Source organism: Ursus arctos, unplaced genomic scaffold, assembly GCF_023065955.2.
Source record: "Ursus arctos isolate Adak ecotype North America unplaced genomic scaffold, UrsArc2.0 scaffold_6, whole genome shotgun sequence".
NCBI classification, from domain to species: Eukaryota; Metazoa; Chordata; class Mammalia; order Carnivora; family Ursidae; genus Ursus; species Ursus arctos.
In genome coordinates, this window is record NW_026623078.1 from 13,491,640 (window position 1) to 13,517,018 (window position 25,379).

At 36.2% G+C, this 25,379-nt stretch overlaps 1 protein-coding gene across 7 annotated transcripts in view; it reads right to left on the bottom strand.

Annotated features, from left to right (window-relative positions):
- Positions 1–25,379, bottom strand: part of ATP6V1H (ATPase H+ transporting V1 subunit H) — a 120,885-nt gene that overhangs the window by 5,506 nt on the left and 90,000 nt on the right. For 4 of the 7 annotated variants that reach the window (XM_026516476.4, XM_044390386.3, XM_026516477.4 and 1 more), the window contains one exon: positions 23,809–23,922. The exons of 2 other annotated variants lie outside the window; for them this stretch is intronic. In XM_026516476.4, coding sequence (XP_026372261.2) covers positions 23,809–23,922 — 114 coding nt within the window. Of the gene's footprint in view, positions 1–1,947; positions 23,923–25,379 lie in introns of those variants that run through there. One more of the 7 variants, XM_057307766.1, reaches the window with a different exon arrangement.

Here is a 25,379-nt window from a genome sequence, read left to right on the forward strand (position 1 = left end):
TACATAAAATCTTTAAAAAAAAAAAAAGTACCTACTTTATTCCCTTGTCAATGGCCATAAAAGATCTATACTTTGGCACCAACCATAATACTGAAAAACTGCTTTCTAGTTCCTGAGAGAGCTATGTAGAGCTTGAAAGAGGCAGTCTGAAGATAACATTAGCTATCTAGGTTCCAAGCTGTTAGCAGCTAGTGCACCAGAAGTGTTTACTTGGCGTATATTAACTCTTAGAAGAGAAAGGCCTTCATCATATTACAATTAAGTGTCAAACCTTTACTATACTTAGGGCTGTTTAAGTATATTTTTATTCTTCCTTTAAAACTGCAGTTGAAAAAAAAAAGAAAAAAAACCCGTAGTTGACTATGATATCATTCAACATGCTTGACTTATATAATATAAACACATGGTGACGTCGCCTATATAATTTAGTGCCAGGAAAAAAGTGAATTTTCTCCTGACAAACATATTAATCTATGAAAACTACAATCTCCCTTATTTATTTTTCCTTGGTTGCCAAAAAGCTCAGTAGAAATTCCATGGTTACTATCATTTTTGTATTATTTTCTTTAGTCTCCTTTTGATGTGTAAATTTTCATAACTAAAATTATGAAGGACCTACAATTCTATATCCCACATCTTTCTGTGAGTTTATGATAATAATTATTAAAACTACAACTGAGTCATAATTGTATTTCTCTTAATCTTTGCCTATCCTGTTGGAAAACAAATGGATATAATATAAATAAAAAACAAAATACCCTTCTCTGCATGTATGAAAACAATTTCTTTTAAAATATGAACTTTATATTGGCTTACAACACAGATTTCTATTAGGTAAAAAGCAAATAAAATTTAGATATTTTGTACAGGCCTGGTTTTTATAATGCTAGTTCACTATAGTTATAAGTTAGGTTATTCCTCCAGCTTTTATCATATTTTCAGTACCATACACAAAGCAAATTTTGTTTTTACAAACTGATTTTCCTACCTAACTACCGAACTATGTAAAAATCACAGGGCCCTCTCCCATCTGCATCTGATTTACATAGTTAAGAGACATAGTTAAATTCCAAATGTAAGGACATAGAGTCAAACTGTTTCCACAATACTTTAAAAATCTCAACCTAGGAATAGTGACCACCACGAGGTGTACCATTTCCTAGGGCCTGCTATTTACTTAGCACTGCACTAACAGCTTGATGTACGTTACTCTCCACCATCATACTCATAAAAGCTACAAATGAGCCCCGTTTTTATACATAAGGAACTGGAGTTTAGCAATGAAAATGACATGTTGTAATGTTAGAATAACTAGTTAGTGGCAGGAGGGTATTTGTACCCAAGTCTGTCTGATAAAACTTAGTCTTAATCACTATATAATACTTCCAATTCTACCTCCCACTGGCTGAGGACAGATTATTGTGTAGATGTGAGAGTAAAGAGCTTAAGAACATCACAACATGAGTCCTCAATTTATTTCTCAAATACATTTTCATAACCACCAGCTATTTCATTTCCTAACAGCATCTAAATTCAAAGATTAATAGATTAGCAGTATCTCTAAAGAGGTCAGTGATTCTAAAAGTAGAATCTATTTATGTGAATTCTGGCCCTACGAAACAAACATGAACATTTTAAAAATCAATTGCATTAGAGTCTATTATAAAAGCAATTTAGGCAAAGTTTGCAATCACAAAATTATTTTTCACACAGGAATTCCAACAATCAAATCATTTTAAACTAGCTATAAAATCTAAATATCCAGAGTTTCTTTAGCTCTAGCTTATTTTCAAGAATAGTCCCTCTTTACCTATTACCACCAGCTTTATCATTAGATCAGCACTGTCTTTCATACTTTATCATTTTTCCAACCTACGGCCATGATATGCAATGCACTGAGCCACTCAAAGCATCAAAGTTGGCAGCAGACACTCCTTTTCCTTATCCTTTTTTTTTTTAAGACTTGTTTTAATAGAGCAGTTTTAGGTCACAACAAAATTGAGAGGAAGGGACAGAGATTTCCCATATACACCCAGCCCCTAACTCATGCACAGCCTCCCCCACTATCAACATCCCACATCACATCTTTTTTTTTTTTTTTAACCAAGGATGAACCTGCATTGACACATTATTATCATCCAAAGTCCACAGTTTACCACAGGGTCCATTCTTGCTGCTATCCATTTTATGCCCTTGGATGAATGTGTAATGACATATATCATCATAATATCGAACAGTACTTTACTGCCTTAAAACCCTCTGTACTCTAGCTATTCATCCCTTCCTCCTTCCCCACACAATTGATCTTTTTATAGTCTCCACAGCTTTGCCTTTTTTAGATGTCATATGGTTGATTTATACAGCATGTAGCCTTTTCAAATTGGCTTCTTCCACTTAGTAATATGCAGTTCAGGTTCCCTTATGCCTTTTCGTGGCTTGATAGTTCATTTCTTTTTCATGCTGAATAATATTCCATTGTCTGGATGTACCAAAGCTTGTTTATGCACTCACCTACTGAAGGACAGCTGGGTAGCGTCCAAATTTTGGCAATTATGAATATAGCTGCTATAAACATCCCTGTGCAGTTTTTGGTGTGGATCTAAGTTTTCAACCCCTATGGGTAAATACCAAGATGCATAACTGCTGGATCGTATGATAAGGATGTATTTAGTTTGATTAAAAAAAACACCAAATAGTCTTCCAAAGTGGCTGTACAATTTTGCATTCCTACCAGCAATAAATGAGAGTTCCTGTTACTGCACACCCTGGCCAAGATTTGATGTCAGTGTTCCAGATTTTGGCTAATCTAATAGGTGTGCAGTGGTATCTCATTTTTGTTTTAGTTTGCATTTCCCTGATGACATACGACGTGCAGCATCTTTTCATATATTTATTTACCATCAGTGTATCTTCTTTGGTGAGGTGTTTGGTAAGGTCTTTGGCTCATTTCTTACTGAGGCTGTTTTCTTATTGCTGAGTTTTAAGAGTTCTTTATATATTACAGATAACAGTCCTTTATAAAATGTGTCTTTTGCAAATATTTCCCCCAATATGTAGCTTGTCTTCTAATTCTCTTGACATTATTTTTCACAGGAGTTTTTAATTTTCATGAAGCCCAACTTCTCAATTATTTATTTATTTATTATTTATTTCACAGGTCATGCATGCCTTTAGTATCTAAAAAGGTATCACCATACCCAAGGTCATCTAGGCTTTCTTCCATATCATGTTCAAGGACTTTTACAGTTTTGCATTCTATATTTAGGTCTATGATCCTTTTTCAGTTAATTTTTGTGTAGGGTGTAAGGTCTATGCAGATTTATTTTTATATGTGGACGTCCAATTGTTCCAGTACCATATGTTTAAGAGACTATCTTTGCTCTACTGTATTGCTTTGCTTCTTTGTCAAAGATCAGTTAACTATACTGGTAGGGGTCTATTTCTAGGTTCTCTATTCTGTTCCATTGCCCTACTTGCCTGTTCTTTTTTTGTTGTTGTTGTTGTTATGTTAGTCACCATACAGTATACTTGCCTGTTCTTTCACCAAAACCACACCGTCTTAAGTACTATAGGTTTACAGTAAGTCTTTAAGTCAAGTAATGTCAATCCTCTTAACTTTGTCCTTCTCCTTCAATACTATGTTGGCTACTTGGGTGTTTTGCTCTGCATATTAACTTTGGTATCAGTTTGTTGATATATAACTTGCTAGGGTTTTTAATTGGGAATTGCATTGACTCTATAGATCAAGTTGAGAAGAACTAACATCTTCATAACACTGCATCTTCCTGTTCATGAACATGGGATCCCTCTCCATTTATTTAGTTCTTTGATTTCATTCATAGAGTTTAGTAGTTTGTTTCATATAGATCTTATATATATTTTGTTAGATTTGTACCTAAGCATTTCATTTTGGGGGCTAAATGGCTTTGTTTTTAAATTCAAATTCCACTTTTTCATTGCTTGTATATAGGAAGGCGATTTACTTCTGTGTATTAACTTTGAACCCTTCAATCTTGTTGTAATCACTTATTAGTTCCAGCAAAGTTCTTATGTCGAATCTTTAGGATTTCCTACATAGACAATCACGTCATCTTTAAACAAAGATAGTTTTATGTCTCTCTTCCCATCTGTATACCTTTCATTTCCTTTTCTTGTTTATTGCATTAAGCAAGAACTTCAAGTTTGATGTCAAAAAAGGAGTCACATGTGAGAGGGATATCCTTCTTTATTCATGATCTTAGTGGGAAAGCTTCCAGTTTCTCAATATTAAGTAAGATGTTAGCTATAGGTTTTTTTTTTTTAAGATTTTATTTATTCCTTTGAGAGAGAGAAAGAGCACAAGCAGGTGGAGAGGCAGAGGGAGAGGCAGAAGCAGACTCCCTGCTGAGCTGGGAGCCCCACATGGGGCTCGATCCCAGAACCTGGAGATCGTGACTTGAGCCAAAGGGGGAGGCTTAGCCATCTGAGCCACCCAGGCGTCCCTATAGGGTTTTGTTTTTTTTTTTGTTTTTTTTTTTAGTAGATATTCTTAGTAAGTTGAGAAAGTTCATCTCTATTCCTAGTCTACTGAGAGTTTTTATCATGAATGGGTGGTGGATTTTGGTGAATGCTTTTTCTGCATCTATTGATAAGATTATGTGATTTTTCTTTTTTAGTTTGTTGATGTAATGGATTACATTAATTGATTTTTGAATGCTGAACCTACCTTACATATCTGGGATAAATCTCATTGTGGTACAGAATTCTTTTTACACAAATTGTTGGATTCAATTTTTGTTGAGGATTTTTTTGCATCTATTTTCAAGAAAGATATTGGTCTATAGTTTTCATGTAATGTCTTTGTTTTTGGTTTTGGTAATTATGGGTAATGCTGGCCTCACAGAATAAGTTATGAAATATTTGCTCTACTCTATCCTCTGAAAGAGACTGGAGAACTGGCCTAATTTCTTCCTTAAATGTCTGGTAGAATTCAACAGTAAAGCCATCTGGGCCTGGCGCTTTCTTGTTTTGGAAGATTATTAGTTGTTGATTCAATTTCTTTAATAAAGGCCTATTCAGATCATCTGTTTCTTCTTCTGTGAGTTTTGACAGATTGTGTCTTTCAAAGAATTTGAAATTTCATCTAGGTTATCAAATTTGTGTGCATAGGATTATTCACAGTATTCATTTATTATCCTTTTAATTTCCATAAGATCTGTTGTAATGTCCCCTCTTTTGTCTCTGATATTGATTTATGCCTTTTTTTCCCCCCTTAGATAGCCTGGCTGGAGGCTTATCAATATTATTGCATTTTTTTCAAAGAACCAGCTTTTGGTTTCACTGGTTTTTTTCTATTTTCTGTTTTCAGTTTCCTTGATTTATTCTAATTTCTTTTCTTCTACTTATTCTGGATTTAATTTTCTTTTCTTTTTCTCATTTCCTAAGATGGAAACTTAAATTATTGAGTTTTCTTCTTTTCTAATATATGCATTCAATGCCATAAGTTTCCTTCTAAGCACTGCTTTCACTATATCCCACAAATTTGGTCAGTAATAGTTTCATTTTCATTTAGTTGACAGTATTTTTTAATTTCTCTTGTGATTTCTTCTTTGACCCATACATTACTTTAGAAGTATATTGTTTAATCGCCATATATCTGGGAATTTTCCAGTTATCTTTCTTTTATTGATTTCTAGTTTAACTCCATTGTAGTCTGAAAACAGACACTGAGTGATTTTAAATTTGTTGAGGTGGGTTTTACAACCCAGAATGTGGTCCTGCAGAATGTTCCATGAGTTTGAGAAATGTATATTCTGTTGTTGGTGGTTGAAGTAGTTTATAGATATCCATTATATCCAGTTGACTGACAGTGTTGTTGAGTTTAACTATGACCTTACTGATTTTCCGCCTGCTGGATCTGTCCATTTCTGAGAGAGGGATGTTGAAGTCTCCAACTATAAATGTAAATTCATCTATTTTTCCTTATAGCTCTATCAGTTTTTTGTCTCGCATAGTTTGATGCTGTTGCCCGGTATATACATGTTAACAATTACAATATCTTCTTGGAGAACTGACTCCTTTATATTATGTAAAGCCCTCCTGTATCCCTGATAAATCTTCCTTAATTTGAAGTCTGCTTTGTCTGAAATAAATACCCCTACTTCTGCCTTCTTTTGATTACTGTTAGCGTGGCACTCCATCTATTTACTTTTGATCTATATTTGTCTTTCTATTTAAAGTGGATTTCTTGTAGACAATATATAGTTGGGTCATATTTTTTAATCCACTCACAATCCACTCACAATCTCTTTCAACTGGCACAGTTAGACCATTGACATTCAAAGTGACCACTGAGATAGCTGGATTAATATCTACCATATTTATTACTGCTTTCTATTTGTTGCTCTTGGTTTTTTGCTCCTAGTTTTGTCTTCCACTCTTTTTTTTTTTTTTTTTGCCTTTTGTGGTTTTAACTGAGCATTTTGTATGATTCCACTTTCCTTTCTTAGCATATCAGTTATATTTTTTTTTACTTTTTTTAATGGCTATCGTAGAGTTTGCAATATACATTTACAATTAATCTACATCCACTTTTAAATAAAACTATACCACCTCATGGGTAATGTGAGAACACTGCTGTCATCAATTTCACTTATGTATAAGGGTACATAAATATATACACACACAAGCATACAGAATCAAATATAGTGTTGCTATTAGTATTGTGAACAAACTGCCGTTACATTAATTAAGAAGAAGAAAAGTTTTTATTTTACCTTCAGTTATTCCTTCTTTGATGTTCTTCCTTTCTCTATGTAGATCTGAATTTCTGACCTCTAGTATTTTCCTTCTCTCTAAAGAACTTCTTTCCATATTCTTTGCAGGGAAGATCTGCTAGCAACAAATACCCCTCAATTTTTGTCTGTCTGAGAAAATTTTTATTTCTCCTTTACTTCTGAAGGATAATTTTGCAGAATACAGAATTCTAAGGTGGTGGGGATTTTTCTCTCAACACTTCAAATATTACACTCCACTCTCTTATTGCTTGCATGGTTTTTGAGAAGTCAGATGTGATTACTTTTGTACTTCTATAGGTAAAGGGTTTTTTAGGGTTTGGTTTTTGGGGGTTTTGGGGGGGGTTTGGTTTGGTTTTGGGTTTTTTTTTGCTCTGGCTTCTTTTGGCATTTTTTTCTTTGACTTTGATTTTCTGTAATTCGAAAATTATATGCCTCAGTGTAGGTTTTTGGCATTTTTCCTGCCTAGTGTTCTTTGAGCTTCCTGGATCCATGGTTTGGTGTCTGTGATTAATCTGGGGGAACTTCTCAGTCTTTACTTTTTCAAGTATTTCTTCTGTACCTTTCTCTCTTTCTTCCCCTTCTGACATTCCCATTACATGTATTCTATACCTTTTGTAGATGTCCCACAGTCCTTGGTTATTCTGGTTCTTTCAGTCTTTGTTCTCTTTGCTTTTAGGTTTTGGAGGTTTCTATTGATATTTCTTCTAGCTCAGAGACTCTCTCCTCAGCCATGTCCGGTACCTTAATAAGCCCATCAAAGGCATTCTTCATTTCTATTACAGTGTTTTTTTAACTACAGCATTTCTTTGTGGTTCTTTCTTAGGACTTCTATCTCCCCGCTTACATTGTTCACCTGTTCTTGCATGTTGTTTACTTTAACCATTAGAGTCCTTAGCATAGTAATCATAGTTGTTTAAAATCGCCTGTCTGATAATTCCAACATCGCCACCATGGCTGGTTCTGATACTTATTGTCTCTCCAAACTGTGCTTGCCTTTTGGTATGCCTTTTAATATTTTCTTGATAGTTGAACATGATGTACTAAGTAAAAAAAAAATGCTATAAATAAACCTTCAGTAATGTAGTGGTGAGATGGAGGGAGGGGAAGCATTCTATTGTCCTGTGATTAAGTCTCAGTCTTTTACTGATCCATGGCCTCTGAACTGTAAACTTCATAAGTGTTTCTCAGGGTTTTTTCTCCCGTCCTGGGTGGGACAGAATGGCTAGAGTGAGCTAAAGTTGGTTATTTCCCTTCCCCAGGCCAGACAGACTCTGATAATATCCCAGCAGGTCAAGTTCTAGTTAGCCAGTTTCCCCTGAGGATAGGCTTTGTTAAAAACAGGGTACTCTGGCATATTTCAAGATGGTTCCCTTTCCCCTGCTCCTGCCAGAAGCCTTAGGGGATTTTTCTCAGATATTTACTGTGGGAACCTGGTCTAACTTCTAGAGATAAATCTCACTGTATGGTAAGGACCTACTATGATTCGGTCCCCCTGAAGTTTTTAACTTTCAGACCTGCCCACACTGAGCATCCTGAAATTCAGCACAGTTCAGGTTTTCCAACCCAGGCACTGGTTCCCTCACCGGTTTCTGCTTATGGGTCTGCTCCAGTATGCCTAAACTCTCTGAAGGTTACCTATCTTTCTCTCTAATCTTGAGAGCTGCTGTTAGCCCTATGTCTTCTCCTTTCTTATGTATCCAAGAAGGGTTGCTGATTTTCCAGTCTGTTCAGTTTTTACTTGTTGTTAGGATGGAGTGGCAACTTCCAAGCTCCCTACATGCAGAACCAGAAACCAGAAGTCCCCACTTTTCCTTTTTTAAACGCTGGTTCCTAATCAGCATGTGGTTATAACCAAAAATAATCTGTGCAATGCAGAGTATACACCCTAAATGACTCTATTACATACAAATCTAGTTATGCACCATGCAATGTGGCAAAAATGTCTGTGCTGTTATAAGGATTTTTAAGAAGAAAGTTTATTTTATATTAGTTATTCCTAAAATAGTAAGCAAAGTCCATATTTAAGGCTTATTACAGACTCTTTTTTCTTGAATTATATTTAGAATGTTAAGACTTTTAAGTACATGACAATAGAAAGAGTGTCAATTTATCTTCTTTGAGTGTTAGGTTAGTGCCTGGCATACTCTAAGAGGTCAATAACTGTTGAATGAAAATAGCTGACGAATCCTACAGGGAAGTTAGAACCTGAAAAAGAATGCTTTTTTCTCTTAACAAGAAAATGTTCTGAAACACCAGATGAGACAAAGATGCCAGCAGTTAAACCTACCAAATATTTCATAAACTAAATCAGTTCATTACTAGCAGAATGCTCAAACAGAATTTAAAATTATTTTACATTAGAATCTGCTTATAACACAAGAAGACTCAACTAAATCCACAATAAAAAAAAACACAATATTTTAGAAGACAAGTTCAACATTTTAATGATATGTAGTGGAAAGTGTATTAAATTAGCTTTATAATTAAGCTTAAAAGGTTCTCTAAGCCTACAGAATTATTCTTTAGAGAAGCATTTCCCCACAATATATGCAAAAACTAAAATAAATCAAAACATGTGGTCCAGTTGTTCCTCCAATATGAATTTATAATCACCTGAAATGAATCTCTGAGCTATTTGGAGAATAAAGTATATTAGGCAAATTTGGAATAGAACATGCAAGGAGATAAGAGTTTTTTGGTTTGCTTGTCTGATTCTATTTCATAACTAAGAATATCAACTATAAACCTTGAGAGTCACTAGTCAACTCCCTCTTTTTCCCCATATCCAACTTATCTCCAGGTTTCATAGAGTCTATTTTCTCCAACCCCTGACCTTGCCTCACTAAATGGACATCCTCATAATCCACCACCTGGCTTGAATCTGTAGTCTCCTTACTGGTATTTTTCCCTCCAGCCTAACCCTCCAATTTCACCAGTCCCTACTGTCTCTAAAACAGTCTTTCTAAAATGACGCTGTGATTATTTTTACTAACCTTTGTAGTTTTCCGCAGTCTTCAGAAAAGAGTTCAAACCTAGCACAGCAAAGATGTTTTTTCATGATCTGGCCACTACTAGATCTCCAACTATAATTTCAGCTTCATAACCAAACTCCATGTGTCTAGAACCAGTAGAAATTCCCCAAATGGATCGGGATCTCTCTGACCTCAATATATATGCATATGTAACTCTCTCCTTGGAATCCTCACACACACACCCTACTCCCCCCCCCCCCCCCCCGTTCACTAGCTACCACCTCCTAATCTACCAAGAGGTCCTACATCCCTTCTGCCAGGACCCTCCCAGGCCTAGATTAGGCCCACTCTCCACATGACCACACAGCCTTTCCCCACAGTGTTACAATGAAACATGTGCTTGTCACACTCTACATAGCAGTGGCATTATATTACTGTTCAATGAACAGTCTAACTTTCCCGAAAAATAACCAGGAAAGTTAGCTTTCTTCAAATTCGGAAGTCCAATATAAATTTTTTAAGTATAAGAGTAATGAAGCTACCAATTATCATCATCGACCTTCTCTGTCAAAAACTAGCTTTCAAATTAAAGTGAATTTCATTTAAATAAAATCTACAACTAGCTGTTCTTTCAGCTAATAAATCAGTAGTATAACTACTTCAGTGGTTTTAATTTCATAAACATTTCAAACATCAAATCATAAGTTTTGGCAATGCCTATTTCCATAAGGATTACCAAATATTAACTTTCAAGGGATTACAAAGAATTTTTCTAAAACACTTAAAAGGAAAAGGGGATTTTAAAAGTACATGAACCCCCAAACGTAATCACAGCTTCCTCAATTATCTGTGACAATGGAGGTAGGTCATATGGGTCCCAAAACCTAATAATCAAAATCAAAACACATATTTATCATTTTAATACTTAAGATTACATAAGCAGATTTAAGTTCTGGGAGTTAAACTTCTTATTCTCCAGTATCCTTTTCCTCTCCTTCTTCCTCACAAATAGAACCAATGAACTTCAGTAGGACACAGGACTTTAGTGAAGCCTTCATTTTCCAGTTACTTTGTAGCCACATGACTGAGTACTGGCCAATGGGTATAAGAAGTGTTGGGGGGCAAATTCTAGGAGGCTCCTAGTTGCCTGGCCCATCCACCACCACCCACAGCCATGAAGATGAGGGCCACACCCTAGGAATGGCAGCATGCTGAGCTGGAAGAAGCCCAGAACCCTCTGTACTAACTCTGAACTGCCTAGCCTCATCCCTTCATGAGAGACACTATAGAACAAATATTTGTCGTGTTTCAACTACTGTTATTTTGGGTCTCTGTTATATCATTCGCTTATCATTAACTTACCCTTCCCATTATTTCTCCTCTTGAATAAAAATATGAGTATCTATACCAGATACAAACGGGCTTTAACACAAGTGTATGTGACTAGGTCAATTAACCTAGCATGTAAAATATGCTAAGATAACAGTGTATCTACAAACTTAAATAAATCCAGAAGACGGAGGAACTCAGATTTTTTCCAAATACTGAAATTCTGACATTTTCCTCAGTGTCCTGCTTCAATATGTGGCAGTCTTTGACACCTTTTCCACCTGATAGTTCATCATTTATGTGTTGTCTATTCTAATTCTCACCCATGCAGAGATGAGCACAAAGGCTGACTGAGATGTCCAGCCAAAACTAACAAAATAAGGTTTAACAACAAACAAGATAGAAAACCTTAAGCACCACAGAAAATAGTCAGCAAGTTATGATCATATAATACTATCATTTATCCCAACTGAGAAATTAGTACATTATTCAAGACTAGTTAAGCAAAGAGACAGGAGAGCAGAAATCAAACAAAAATAGCTGGGGAAAAAATGCCAGAATGTGACGACTTGCTTTTATATTATCATTTGGGAAGAGTTCTAGGTTTCAAGTTGAATATTAAAATGATGTTTCTAAAAACACGGTATTATGAGCAACTTGCTCTGAAGAGCATTAATCACTGATAAATCATTTAGTGGAGAAAACATAAAGTTAAATTTTCATTAGCAAAATGTAGAGGAAATCAAAATTCTTTGTTTTAAACATTTCAGACCACAATTTATATTCAAAACTGTGCCAAAAACCATTCAAGTAAAAAAAATAGCAGCTACTCTAATAGCTACCTATTTTCTAGTGCTATGCTACAAATGAGAATATTTTTGGTAGTAAATATTTTGTTCTACAGACAAACCTATACATTTGCTTTTATTTGTTGAACTTAAATATTTATTTATTTGAGAGAGAGAGGGAGAGGGCAGGGGGTAGGGGCAGAGGGAGAAGGAGAGAAAGAATCTCAGGCAGACTCCCTGCTGAGTGGAGAGCCTAACTCAGGGCTCAATCTAATGACCCTGAGATCTTGACCTGAGCTGAAATCAAGAGTCGGAAGCTTAACTAACTGAGCCACCCAAGCACCCCTATATTTGCTTTTATATTTAATAATCAACCTGTACCTGTATGCCTATAATTTATCATATTCACCCTAATTTAGCATGATATTAAGGTACAATAATTTCTCCTAGCAATTTTCTCCAAATTGGGAGCTCCATTTTTTTGTTCTAAAACAAAAAACTTCAACTTAAAAATTTATTTCAGGAAACTAATTGGTCTCTACTTGTCACAATATAAAATGTCTATTCTTACAGTCCCAATTTTTTTAAGTATATATTTACTATATTTAATATTTTAAATCCAAGATACTTAATTTTTTTTTTATTTCTACAAAGATAACAAATCAACAAGGTTAAAGTAAATCATGGCTACCAAACAGTAAATAGATACTATTCTACCATGATACCTGGAGGAACTTCAGAATATTATTTAGGGAACAAAAGCCCAAACAACTAACATGTTCTGCTATCACCCAACAAATAATTTCTGTATACTTGAAATCCTCAGGCATTAAAAAAAATAATGAGAAGTGTGAGAAAAATTACTTCAAAGAGACTATAAATGATAAAAAGGTGTTTCAAAAATATATGCTAATAGAGGCACCTGAACTGGATAGTTCAGTTGGTTGGGCATCTGACTCTTAACTTTGGCTCAGGTCATGATCTCAGGGTCATGAGATCAAGCCCCATGTCAGGCTCCGTGCTAGGCATGAAGCTTCCTTGGGATTCTCTCACTCTCCCCCTGCTCCTCTCCCCCTGCTTGTGTATGCATTCTGAAAGAAAGAAAGAAAGAAAGAAAGAAAGAAAGAAAGAAAGAAAGAAAGAAAGAAAGAAAGAAAGAAAGAAAGAAAGTTGATAAATAATAAAACACATACAGTTACTTAGGGGAAGAAAAAACAGGTCTTGAAATGGCCAGGTTAAAAATAACTACTTGTAGAAAAACTTTTAATGGATATTTAATATAGGTTTCATATAGGTTTTTAAACTAATCTATTTAAGTTATACAAGTCATTTTCTTGACTTTACCATTAAATGGGCATGATAAGAAAAATGATTAACCAAAAGAGAAAACCCACATGACTTAAAAAGCCAAGATACCCAAAAAAGAAACAAACAGTATTAATTTAAACTGTAAAATTTGAAAGCTGTGATGAGAGCTGTATTTACTTTATTAAAATATTTATAACCCATAATTGGTCTACTTCTACAAAGATTTGGGAAGATGCTTGACTTAGGCTTTAGGAGTCAGGCAGAGTTGGCACAATTGGACACCTACCCTCCCCAATTTACCAATTCATTTCAATAAATATTTATTTGCTAAATTGGTTCAGACAAGAGTTTTAATCTCACCAAGAGAAGAAGTACTGGCAGAGAGGTTTGTCTACACAGTTAATAGTAGACAATCCCCACCAAATCACCTTTCCAAGTAACAACCCCATCCTGCCTTTTCAGGGCCTTCCCTTCATCAGTTTCTTCCACTCTAACTCCCTCTGATTGCATTTAAACTTTTCTTATACTAAAACAAACAAGTGATGACAGCAAACATCCATTGTCTACCTCAGCTCCCCGCCCCAGCACCATCCTTCCTCCTCCATCTCCTAAGGAAGCTTCTAGAAGGAATGACCACAATGACTTGCTGTACTTCGTCACCATCCCTGAGGCAATCTGCCTGCTCACGGTCACCAAACGCCCTGGCCCAGGGCACCAATGGTTTTCTTGCTGTCACATCCAAGGTGCATGTTCATTTCTCCCCTTCCTGGTCCCCTTGGCAGTATTTTACACTGCCCACCACTGACTCAATCCTGCTTGAAATATACTCTCTTTCTTTTGCTTCCCTAACAGCACATGTTCCCAGTTTTCTCCCAATTTTGTAGCCATTTCTTGTTACAATCAGTCAGTCATTCACCCACCCCCACCCTCCTTGTGTAAAATCTACTCCTCTTCCGTCAACACCTTATTACTTTTGTCCCAGTCTCTAACAGTGGTTCTTACCCTCCTTTTGATCCCAGACCCCTTTGCAAATTTGAGGAAAAGCGTGGACCCTGCCCACAGAAAATATTTATACACAGGCTTTTGCAAACAATTTCAGGGAGTTAATCCAAACCTCCTGGAGGAAAAAGCCCGCTCTACACATGTTTTCGGGTAATCTTATCTACTGCCATGACTTCAATCCTCTAATGACTGCTTTAGCTCTATAAACTCTAGCTCACATCTTGCTCTGGAACTCCAAACCTCTATTTCTATCTTTTGGATTTCTCTTTGGATATAATACAAGGATATCAAATTCATAGATCCAAAAAAATCAACTCCTCACTGCCATTCGAATCCTGTTCCTCCTTCATCAGGTACAGAAGAGACAAGTGACCAAGGAGCAGGCCCAGCAGGAAGCAGGGAAGTTGGAAGGCTACCCAAACTGAGGCAGCTCACTGTAGAAAGCTCAAGTAGACAATCACAAAGACACTGAGGGTTAGCCTGAAACCATGGAGCAACCTTGGGCAGAAAAGCCAACCTACAGAAAATAACTAAGCAGATGGGCTACAGATGTGAGAACCCATGTGGCCAGAAGGAAAGGGAGGTGGGAAAAGTTGGTGCCTTGCTTCCCGCCAGCTTTCTGGCTCCCAGTTTCAGTGAAACTGTGTGACTTCACCTATTGTTGGATTCCGTGAGCTACTCTGACATCCTTTTATAATAGAGTTTCTTATATTTAAGCTAACTTAAGTAGGTTTTTTGTTTCTTGCAAATAAGCCATTCCTGGTGAAGTAAAGCACATATACACAGAGGTTCAGATTGGAGTTTACAAAGGTACTCTTTCACTAGTATACTAGAACCAATCACATTCCTGTTTCACTCTCACAGAACCTTCCAGTGGCTAATTTGTTTCTATAATTTTATCACTTACATTATTTCTTGTGCAGCTTCTGCACTTTATTTAAACAAGTGGCTTCTATTGGCAATCTACAAAAAACACTGCAAAGATTTTTTACTGTCATCTAAGAATAAATTTTTACCACCCTTCAATTTTATCAGAAACATAAGTTAACAAATTAGAACACATATTCTTACTTAATAGCAAAACTGCTGTAGGCTGTCAAAACATAATAAACTGGATATATTTGATTCTGACATGCAGGATATACAAAAAATAGGTATATGTAATGCATCTGTACACACATACATATACACACAATTCTCTTATGTAGGCAAAACAAAATTAGGCAAATGAAAAAGTAGTCTCAAAATTATGCTTTACTAATAACATTACTAACACATTAACCATCAACGTATAACCACCTTACCAAATAAGACACCTCATTGATTTATATGTCTAATATGTCTGAAGAAAACAGATGTCTGCTGTCATCTAAATACCTGATGATTAAACTTTCTTAAAACCGTGTTAATGTTTTAATACATTAAAAAAAACACAACACTCTTGGTGTGCCAAAAAAAACCTCTATTACTATCGTCTGATGAAAGGCACAGTTAAGAAATGTTTTTCTAATAGCTTTACAAAGTCTATCATAAAAACACTCCTGAAAAGATCAAAGGTATAATGTCATTTTCCAAAAACAATAACTATGATAGGAAGCTGAGATCGAGTCACATTTCTCTCAAGATCACTACCTGAAGGGAAACTTATCAAATAGTATTTAGGTGCTAGAAGGAAAAAAGCACTAGATATAAGACAAAATTCTTCCTGACTCAGGAGTGCTAAGTTCTGGAATGTCAAGTGCCTAGCCATTCTCTCCTGCTTCTCCAGTGTCCCAGCACAACCCACACAAGATCCTTCACTGATTGTTATATTATCTCTTCTCCAGATTCAGTGTCCTACACACTGATGAGTACAGACTGCTGACTTCAAAGGCATTACATTACACCTATAAAAAATAAAATCCCAAAAGGTATTTTGCAATCGTGACAGTAATAATTGACTCTTGCAAGAAGTACCACTGGATGTTAAAAAATGAGTGCAAGTTTGTTGGGAAACACAACCAGTATCTACAGTCCCCAAGTACTTCCCCAAATATTACTTACTAATTACAAAGGGGAAAGAAGCTCATTACAGTAGAGAAACCTTACACCACTTTAAGCAGATGGACGTTAACACTACCAATAATAGGGTAAACTGACTCAAGAGCTTTCCTGATAAAAACACTAAGAAGAACATGACATCAACCTCTGTGGTGTTCCGGCCAAAAATGCATACCCTAAAGCTAGTCAGGAAGAAACATCAGGGACATTGAGGGACATTCTACAAAAAATATCCATGCTAAAAAAAACAAAGAAACACCAAACAACTGTTCTATTTCAATAAGACTAAAGAAACAGGATAACTAAATGCAGTGTGTGATCCTGGACTGGACAAAACATATTTGCTACAGACAACAGTACAAACAATAGACAAGGAAATGTGAATATGAGCTACAGATTACAGGAGCACATCATTGTGCTATGGTGATGTAAGAAACCCAGGTCCTAGGAGTTACGTGTAGAAGCATTTAGGGCTAAAGGGTCATAATGGCTGCCACTTAGTCTCAAAATACTTCAGAGAGACAGACAGGAAGACAGAGACAGAGAAAGAAAGAAAACATACAAATGCAGCAAAATGTCAACAAGTGGCGAATCTAGAGGAAAAAAGCACCAGTTCATTGTACTGTTCCTGCAACTTTTCAGTAGCTTAAGTTCTTTCCAATTAAAACGTTTAAAAAAAATAAAACTTTTTTCTTTTCATATTTCCCTTCTCCTTTGCAACCAGGAAGGTGAAAACTACATCCTAGGGATAGGGGAGCAGGAAGCTGAACAATCCTGGTTCTTTTATAACCTCACTTGCTCACTGAGCGGCTGGCTATACCAGCTCTGGACTTGCCAACAAGGTCAGTTCACATTACATGAGAAAAAGAAATCCCTGACATAATAAAAAAAAAATCCTAGAAGAAATAAAATTGGTATTCAGATTACTGTGGTTGTGTTAAATCTTCCTGAAATACTGGACGCAGCACGTGACCTCAAAGGTGACCTTTTAGCAATAGTTCAGCCACTCCCAGGCTCCCAATTTCTGTTCTAGTGACACCCCTGGGGCTTCCCACATACAGCATGCTGACAGAATGCCTCTGCCTAGAAGTCCTCCCTCTACTCTAGCCTCATCTTCACCAACTAACTCCTTCTTGATCCTTAAGACTTAGCACAGGCATCGACTCCTCAGGAAAACTTCCCTTTTGAAGACCCAGGAAAGATGAGGCACAGTTCCCAAGCTCCAGTGACACCTACTCATACTTCTGTCACAGCCCTCATGACACTGCACTGAACCTGTGTGTTATGCCCTTATTTTCTACTTCCTACCTATTTTAGCACATACCAATCATCTAATAAGTATTCCTGTCCATGCCTAAACCACAGACAAGAGTAATAATTACAGAGATAACAGTAAACACTCCCTCAATTGGGAAAGTAACTGGATACAAATAGAACAGCACAGTGTTTAAACAAATGCTAAAATGTTTTCTCATAAGATATTTCTGGGCTGTTTAGCAAGGCAGGGGAAACTGTCATCCAAGACACTATTTTTGTTCAGGCATCTGCAAATACCTGCCCTTAAGGAAAGTGGGGCAAGAAGCTTCTGGAGGTACAGAGAATTAAAGGGAAATGTTCTAGAACTTGGACACTGTGTTTGTCCAAGAAACCTGATCTTTTAGGAACATCGCTGGCCCCTATATTAACTCTTTGGTAGCTTTTGACTGAATTCATTTTTAAAAATAACAAGTGAGGACTGGTGGTGAACACTATTTAATTCATGGTGAGGGTTAGATACATAGTAGGTACCTAATGCATGCCTGTATAATTCTTTTAAAAAGGAAATTTTATAAAAATGCAATTAAAGGATATTTACATTAAAAGCTCTCTTTGTTAAGATGACAGGCTTATCACCATTTTTTTAATCTATACCTCAAAATTTCAGTGGTGATGAAAACCTATCGATTCATTTGTTACCCGTGAGTTTTTTTTCCCCATCAAGAGGCAATGTCTGGATGACATACTTAAATGGAAACATACTTAAAAGAAAATAATTCAAAAATTTAATTAAATCTCTCAGATGAATTTTTGGGATACTCTATTCTATTGAGCTTTATTTATTTATTTATTTGTTTATTCTATTACTTAACACACACACAAACACACAAAGCCCATGAAATGAAATATATATATATATATATATATAACCATGAATGTAACTGTCCCACCCCCTGAAAGAGAAAGGAGAAAAAGCATTTAAAAGCAAAGCAAGTTAGTTCATTTTTCTCTGCCTCCCCTTATTAGACAAGGCTTTTCTTTTGTCCATGCTTAACTGATCCTTCAAAACGCCAATCAGGTGTCTGTCTGTCTAAAAAGCCAACCCTAGGGGCGCCTGGGTGGCACAGCGGTTAAGCATCTGCCTTCGGCTCAGGGCGTGATCCCGGCGTTATGGGATCGAGCCCCGCATTAGGCTCCTCAGCTATGAGCCTGCTTCTTCCTCTCCCACTCCCCCTGCTTGTGTTCCCTCTCTCGCTGGCTGTCTCTATCTCTGTCAAATAAATAAATAAAATCTTTAAAAAAATAAAAAAATAAAAAGCCAACCCTAATCAAACAAAACCAAAACATGAATTTGATCCACAAATACACTAGTCACATGCACTTATGCGTGAAATCTGCATTTGATTTTATACTTAATTATAAAGTACAGAGACTCCATTATCCATCATTGGTTTTATATTCTTTACTGTCCAAATGTTATCTACCTCTTCCAAACATTTATCTAGGCTGGTACTTTGCAACAATTTAAGATTTATGTTATGCTGGCATCTCCAAATCAATTGTAATTAAGTGGTACGTAGTGTCCAGACAATTTAGTACAGTCTCAAACATCTCTAACTAGCAAAGTAGAAGCAACTTTAGCCACCAACTTGATGGTGAGACAATGGGCTATAAAGAATTCTTCTTTACTTGGAACTGGTTTTGATATATTTTTTAATCGAGTTATATTTGTTTTTGAAAAATACACGAACATGATACTAAAGACATTTTCAAAGATTCTTCCACTAAAAATGCTGTATGAATAATGTGGAAAATTCCAAGCACCCAAAGGGTGGCCACAATTTTCTAAATTAATCCTGGAAAATGTTAAATCTGGAAATGTTATATGCTTATTAAAAATCACATGGAATATTTTAGTAACATGATTATTAATGCTAAAAGACTAATGCACATAAGTTTTTATTTCCTTCAGTACAGTTCAAAAGTAACTACTTTAATCACTGTATTTATGGCTATGTACCTACAGAATAACTAATATTCTAAGCAGACATAAACATCAGAGAACAAAGTAGTATCACTCATACACTTGGCTTGGTGAGTTCTCTATTATTTACCTACACATAAAATAACTGGAGAGAACAACACTCTTACAACTTATTATTCTGCTTTTAAAAAAGACTGAAAAATAATCTAGAAACAAATAGAAAATTCTACATGAGATCCTCTACCTACAAAATTCAGTGTTTCTTTCCTGAAGTCCTGAGCTGTCCATATGCACATACTGTTGCTTCTGAATTAGAGGCTGATTACATTTAAAATCATTCTGTAGGAGAAAAATGATGACATTTTATGATGTTGAATTATAAAGTATAAACTGAGGGTATATATAAAAGTTCTCTAGAGTACATTGTCACTGTTTATATATTTTGGCAAATTTATTAATATAAAAATCCAGCGCTCATCAAAGAACAAGGGGCACAGCACGAATGCACAGCCAATAAGGGAAGAGCATTTAGAAGGAGGGCTGTAAGCAGGACTGATGTGCTCAAGACCTCCCGAACCGAGGAGACATGGGTGTGTGCCGACCGTCCTCTCCATCCCCGGCAACTCGATTCCAGCCCCCATCCACTCCCCACCCACATCAATGAGGGTTTTTGTATTCCCATCATTCCATGTAAACACAGGAAAAGGGGAGAAACACTAGCTATGCTAAGACCTGCAATTCATGATAATTTTGAAATCAACCATAAAATCGTGAAAATTAAGTATTTTCACATGATACACAACTCTGTACTCCCTGTTACATAAACTCAAATCCATCTCTACATTACCAAAAGCTTAATATTTAACTCCTTAAAATAAGAATCAAAATCAAAATCTATAGACAGCTCAGTTCTATGATTTTATAAGTATCCAATTTATACTTAAAATGTAATTTTAAACTTATATTTAAAACAAAAAAATTCCTTGCTGTAAAACATAAATATTACTTTACCATATCCAAAATTATGATTTAGTCTTATATACAGAAGCTTTAGGAGGAATGCAACATCAAAAAAAAATCTAAAAATCATGTAGGGTAGAAAAGTGAAAGAAAATCCTGAGTGTGTGGGAAATCTGAAAGTGTGGCCTAGGAGCAAAAACAATGAGTACAGATAAACATGCAAAAATGTCATGAAAAGCTGCTATTGCCATTCAGGCAGACTTTCATTCTACTTTTATTATATTTTAATTATGTTCAACTAATTTATTTCACTATATGGTACTAACATAAATCATTTATAGAAACTCATTTTAATTAAAACAAAATGCTAAAAGGAAACAAAATCAACTGTTTTCTTGTTTTCATGTATTTGGTGTGAAAATAAACAATTCCAAGAGAATTTTGTAAGATTCAATCAATAAACATCTTCAGGACACCAGTGCCATATTTTCGGGGGTGGGGGGAGAGAGTCTGCTTTAGGCAAGTAGAAAGGAAGTGTCCACCAGCATGATTTAATGAAGGCAAATTAGATACCTGCATAAAGACATAGATTCAAAATCCCTTTTACATTTGGGGATATACTTTGCAGAAGATTTACTTTCCAAATTGCATTCTATTCGATCTCATGTTAATCTGACATGCAAATAAATTGCTATTAACTTGGGCAATTTTCATTCTCTGGCACAAAGAGACATGGAAATGTATATGTCACAACGAAATTTTTCTTCAGATGAAAATTTTTTTAAAAAGAAAGTGTAGGAAAATACTGACATTAAGCTTCTCCATCAAAGGAGATTTATCATAATTCCAACAAAGTTAAAAGAGCTTAGCACATAATTAGAGTGGAGGAAAATGGATATTCTCTCCTCAGCTAGTCAGTGACAGAGAGCAAAGAAACCAGTTTCTGGCTACAAAGACATTTACTTTTTCTTTCGTAATCATACATTGAAAAATGTACTGAGAAACTAAATCAAGTTCCTAAATTCAAGGAAAATATTCCAATTGCAAATGTGTCATCTTCAATACATGATCATTTAAACAACAAAAATTCTCAACCAAAAAATTGTCTCCACTAGCAAACAAAAAAGGTTAACATCTTATCTCATACCCACCTTTTCTTCTACATCAGGAATATACATTAAAAAAAAAAAACAAAACCTAAACCCAAGAATAAATCCTTCATGAGAAAGAACTATTAAAATAAATTTTTCTTATTAAAAAAATAGGACTTACACTTCAGCAACTTTAATTTCAACAAAAAGGGAAAGTAAAATTGTGCTTCACAGAAGGCAAATATAAGTTTGCTGGTTGCAGCAGCAGCCTCAAACTCTACTAAATGCCAACATTCTTTAAACTAATTTCAAGAAAGAGGCATAAACAAACCAAGAGATATGAAATTATTAAATAATTCGTGTTGAAAATGTGGCCCGTGGTAAAGTAAAACCAGGAGAGAAATCCAGTCAAGTATTCTGTTTTCAATGACACCCTTAAAAAGTTTTTTCCTCCTGCTAAAGATATAAAAGACATTTGAGTGCCCTCCGCCTTGATCCCTTTCTTCTTGCACTGAGTATATGAAAGCAAGTAAAAACACTTTCAGTCCATCAAGCGAGGCTAGCACTAGCTCTGAAATCTATCCAAGTTCACATCTACTATTTGTTACCTCAACTTTCAGTGTTCTAATCCAAGTCACTAGCCATCTCTACTCTCAATCACAATGAGAACCTACTAAAATGGTCCTTTGCTTTCACACTTACCTGTGTACAATCCATTCACCAGAGAGTAGCCTCAGAGATCTTTTTAAAAGATATATCAAATCGTCTCATTCTCCCATTTTAAAATCTTTCAATGGCTTTCAACTCATCTTGTAAAAGGAAGAGTCAAATGGTAGCCCACAAGACCCTACATGATCGGCTCCCTGACAACCTCTCCTTTCCGATCTTGTTCCATGCTGGCCCTCATACCACCCTCAAATTAGAGTCTCTCAAGCCTGGCACTATTGACATACTGGGTAGGACACTTCTTTGTGGTGGGGGGCTGTCCATGCATTGTAGGATGTCTAGCAGCACCCCTGGCCTCTACCTACTTGTACCAGTAGCACCAGCACCCCTCATTGTCTCTGGACAACCAAGTATCCCCAGACATTGCTTTTAAAGAAGCCAAGCTTCTAGCCCTTTCCCTCTCATCCCCTTTACCTGAAATGCTTACCCCTAGCACCTGGGTTGTATGGCTGGTTCCTTACCATTACAGTGTCAGCTTAGCTATTTTGCCCTACTCAGAGAGGCCTTCTCTACTCATCCTATGTAAAGCTGCACCTACTTCCATCATGTCTCTAGCCCAGCATTTCACACAGGGTACAAAGTGCTCAAAAGGTGGTTACAGAAATAGTGCATAAATGTCAGTGTTTATGGAAAAAAAGTGCTTAAATGGCAACATCATAATATTTCATATATGATGCCACAGCAGTGCTCCTGGATAGTCCCCTATACTGTACTGCCTGCATCTTTCAAATGCACTCCTTCCAAGGCACCATTAATTCTTTCCTTTGAAAGTACTGGTACTGGTATTGTCAGTTACTAGGAATGTGTATTTGTTTGCTGTGCTTTAACAAAACAGCCCAACCCCAAAGCATCCTTCCAAATGGTAAAGAACAGAGAGGTACATGAACTGTTCAGTAGAGCTACTGGAGGCACTCAACACCCAACCCACAGTGAAAAACAGCCATAGCAAAGGGAATTCTGGTTTGTTCCATCACGGACACAAAAGGCTGACCATTATATCTAAATAGTCACTCTTCGATTTATCTTGTTTTAAGTGGGTACAAAAAGGTCAATAATTTTTATTCAAAAAATAAAAACAAATGAGAGAAAAACAGGACTTTCACTACTTCAAAAGCAAAAGGCTATAATGAAGGAAATGTGAGAGCTGAATCTTAGTTGATCAATCAGCTTTTAAAAGTGTTTTCACATGAAACAGTAAAAACTGTTCAGGTTAACCATATGCTAAATAGTTAGACCATGCAAAATTGTAAAGCCTCTGATCAGTAATCCAACTGGACTCCATTCAACTCCAAAAAAGATGGATTCCCTTAAGCCACAAATGTCCTTGTAGTTACTTCCGGAATTGTTTTTGATATCAGTACTCTGAATACACACTTTTTGAGAACATCAGGGCAGTTGGTCTTTCCAAAATGATATCATTGCTCTCGATTATTAAAATATATTTCTAGATATTTCAACAAAATTGCTGATTTAAAAAGCTATCATTCATCAGTGCATTTATCAGAGAACTTTTGGAAGGGGCAAGTGAGAGCTTGCAGATCAGTGTGGGAGAGGAAAGAAAAAGTCAGCACATACCAGTTATGCACCATGAGTTTCTGCACAGCCAGAAGAGCATTGTAGCGAACCTGCTGGTCCTCATGGTGCATGTGGTTCATGACCAGCTGCTTCCCACCAAGCTGTTCAATGACCCTGCGGAACAGAAGCCACTTTGTGAAGATGCTGCAATTCCTTGCTGACTCATGCTGTTAGTTGGCAGAGAGCCCATATACCAACGTGCCAAAGGATTTTAAAGAGAAAAGTTACAATATAGGTGAGTAAACCAACACGTCTTTTTTTATATCATTTTTCCTGAATCACAGATTTAACATATTCAGTATTTTCTCTTTTGAATTCCTACTGGGGAATCCAGCTGTTATTCTCATTTCCTAATCCAGGCAAGTATCATCTAACTGGATACCTCACAGACTGTTGTAGTATTCTAGAGTACCATTTTCTTTTTTTTTTTTTTAATGATTTTTTATTATATTATGTTAGTCACCATACAGTACATCCCCGGTTTCCAATGTAAGGCTCGATGATTCATTAGTTGCGTATAGAGTACCATTTTCTAAGTTGTTGAGTATTAAAACTTTATTACCAGTATTTCTGGCCTACTTAAAAGCAGTATACTGAACACCACCTAATGTCTGTAACAATATCAGATCAGTATTAAATCCACCAGTTGCCGTGCTGTGAGCAAAGCTCAGATGCAGACAGCAGGGAACACAGGGTTAAAAACCACCTAGTAGAAGTCATGTTAATTTCCTGAAAAAGACTTGATTTATAAGATATCTGCCCTTTCTTATAATGATGCAATATGCCACATGACCTCCTGGCCAGTGAAACAAAGGGGAAAATTCCTACTGTCAAGAGCGCCAAGGTGATTGACAACTGACATTTCTATCACTGTGTCCCCTAACACCCTGAAAAATACAGTTACTATAGATGCAAAAGTAAAGCGAAAATGGTGATTTGCTTCATGAATAGAAAGAAGTTCTCTGTTCTGTTGCAAGGGTATGGCTGCAGCTAGAGCTGTGGAGTCTCAGGCCCACACCATCTGGTGGGCAACACTACCACCACTACACAGTCAGCAATAACGCAGTAGGGCCTTTGGCAGTTGCATACAGTCTCAAGGATGGGTGTATGGGGGTCAAGAGTGAGACAGAGGCTTTATCTGTATACCTTTTTAAACTTTATTTTTAAAGCATCTTTTTTAAAAAAATGAATTGAGGGGAAAGTACAGTATAATTATAACCAAACATCAGTTGAGTGCTTGTTATGTGCCAGGTACTGTGCTTTGAAACATTACTTTATCTAACATCAGCTCTGCTCTTTATCGGATAGGTTACATTAAGTCATTTAACCGGGTAAATTCCTTCCTGGCAAATGAGGGGAACAAGGACACCTCCTTTATGGCATTGCTGTGAAAACCAAAGGCCATAAAGCCCAGGTATCTGCAATATGGTAAGCCCATGTCTGCTGCTATAATGATAATGACATTGGTGATGGTGGTGATGAGGACACAGGGGCTGCTCCCTTTCAATCCATTCTCCTCAAAGCGGTCTTTCCAAAAATATGAATTATCACTTTCCCTGCTTAAAAGAATG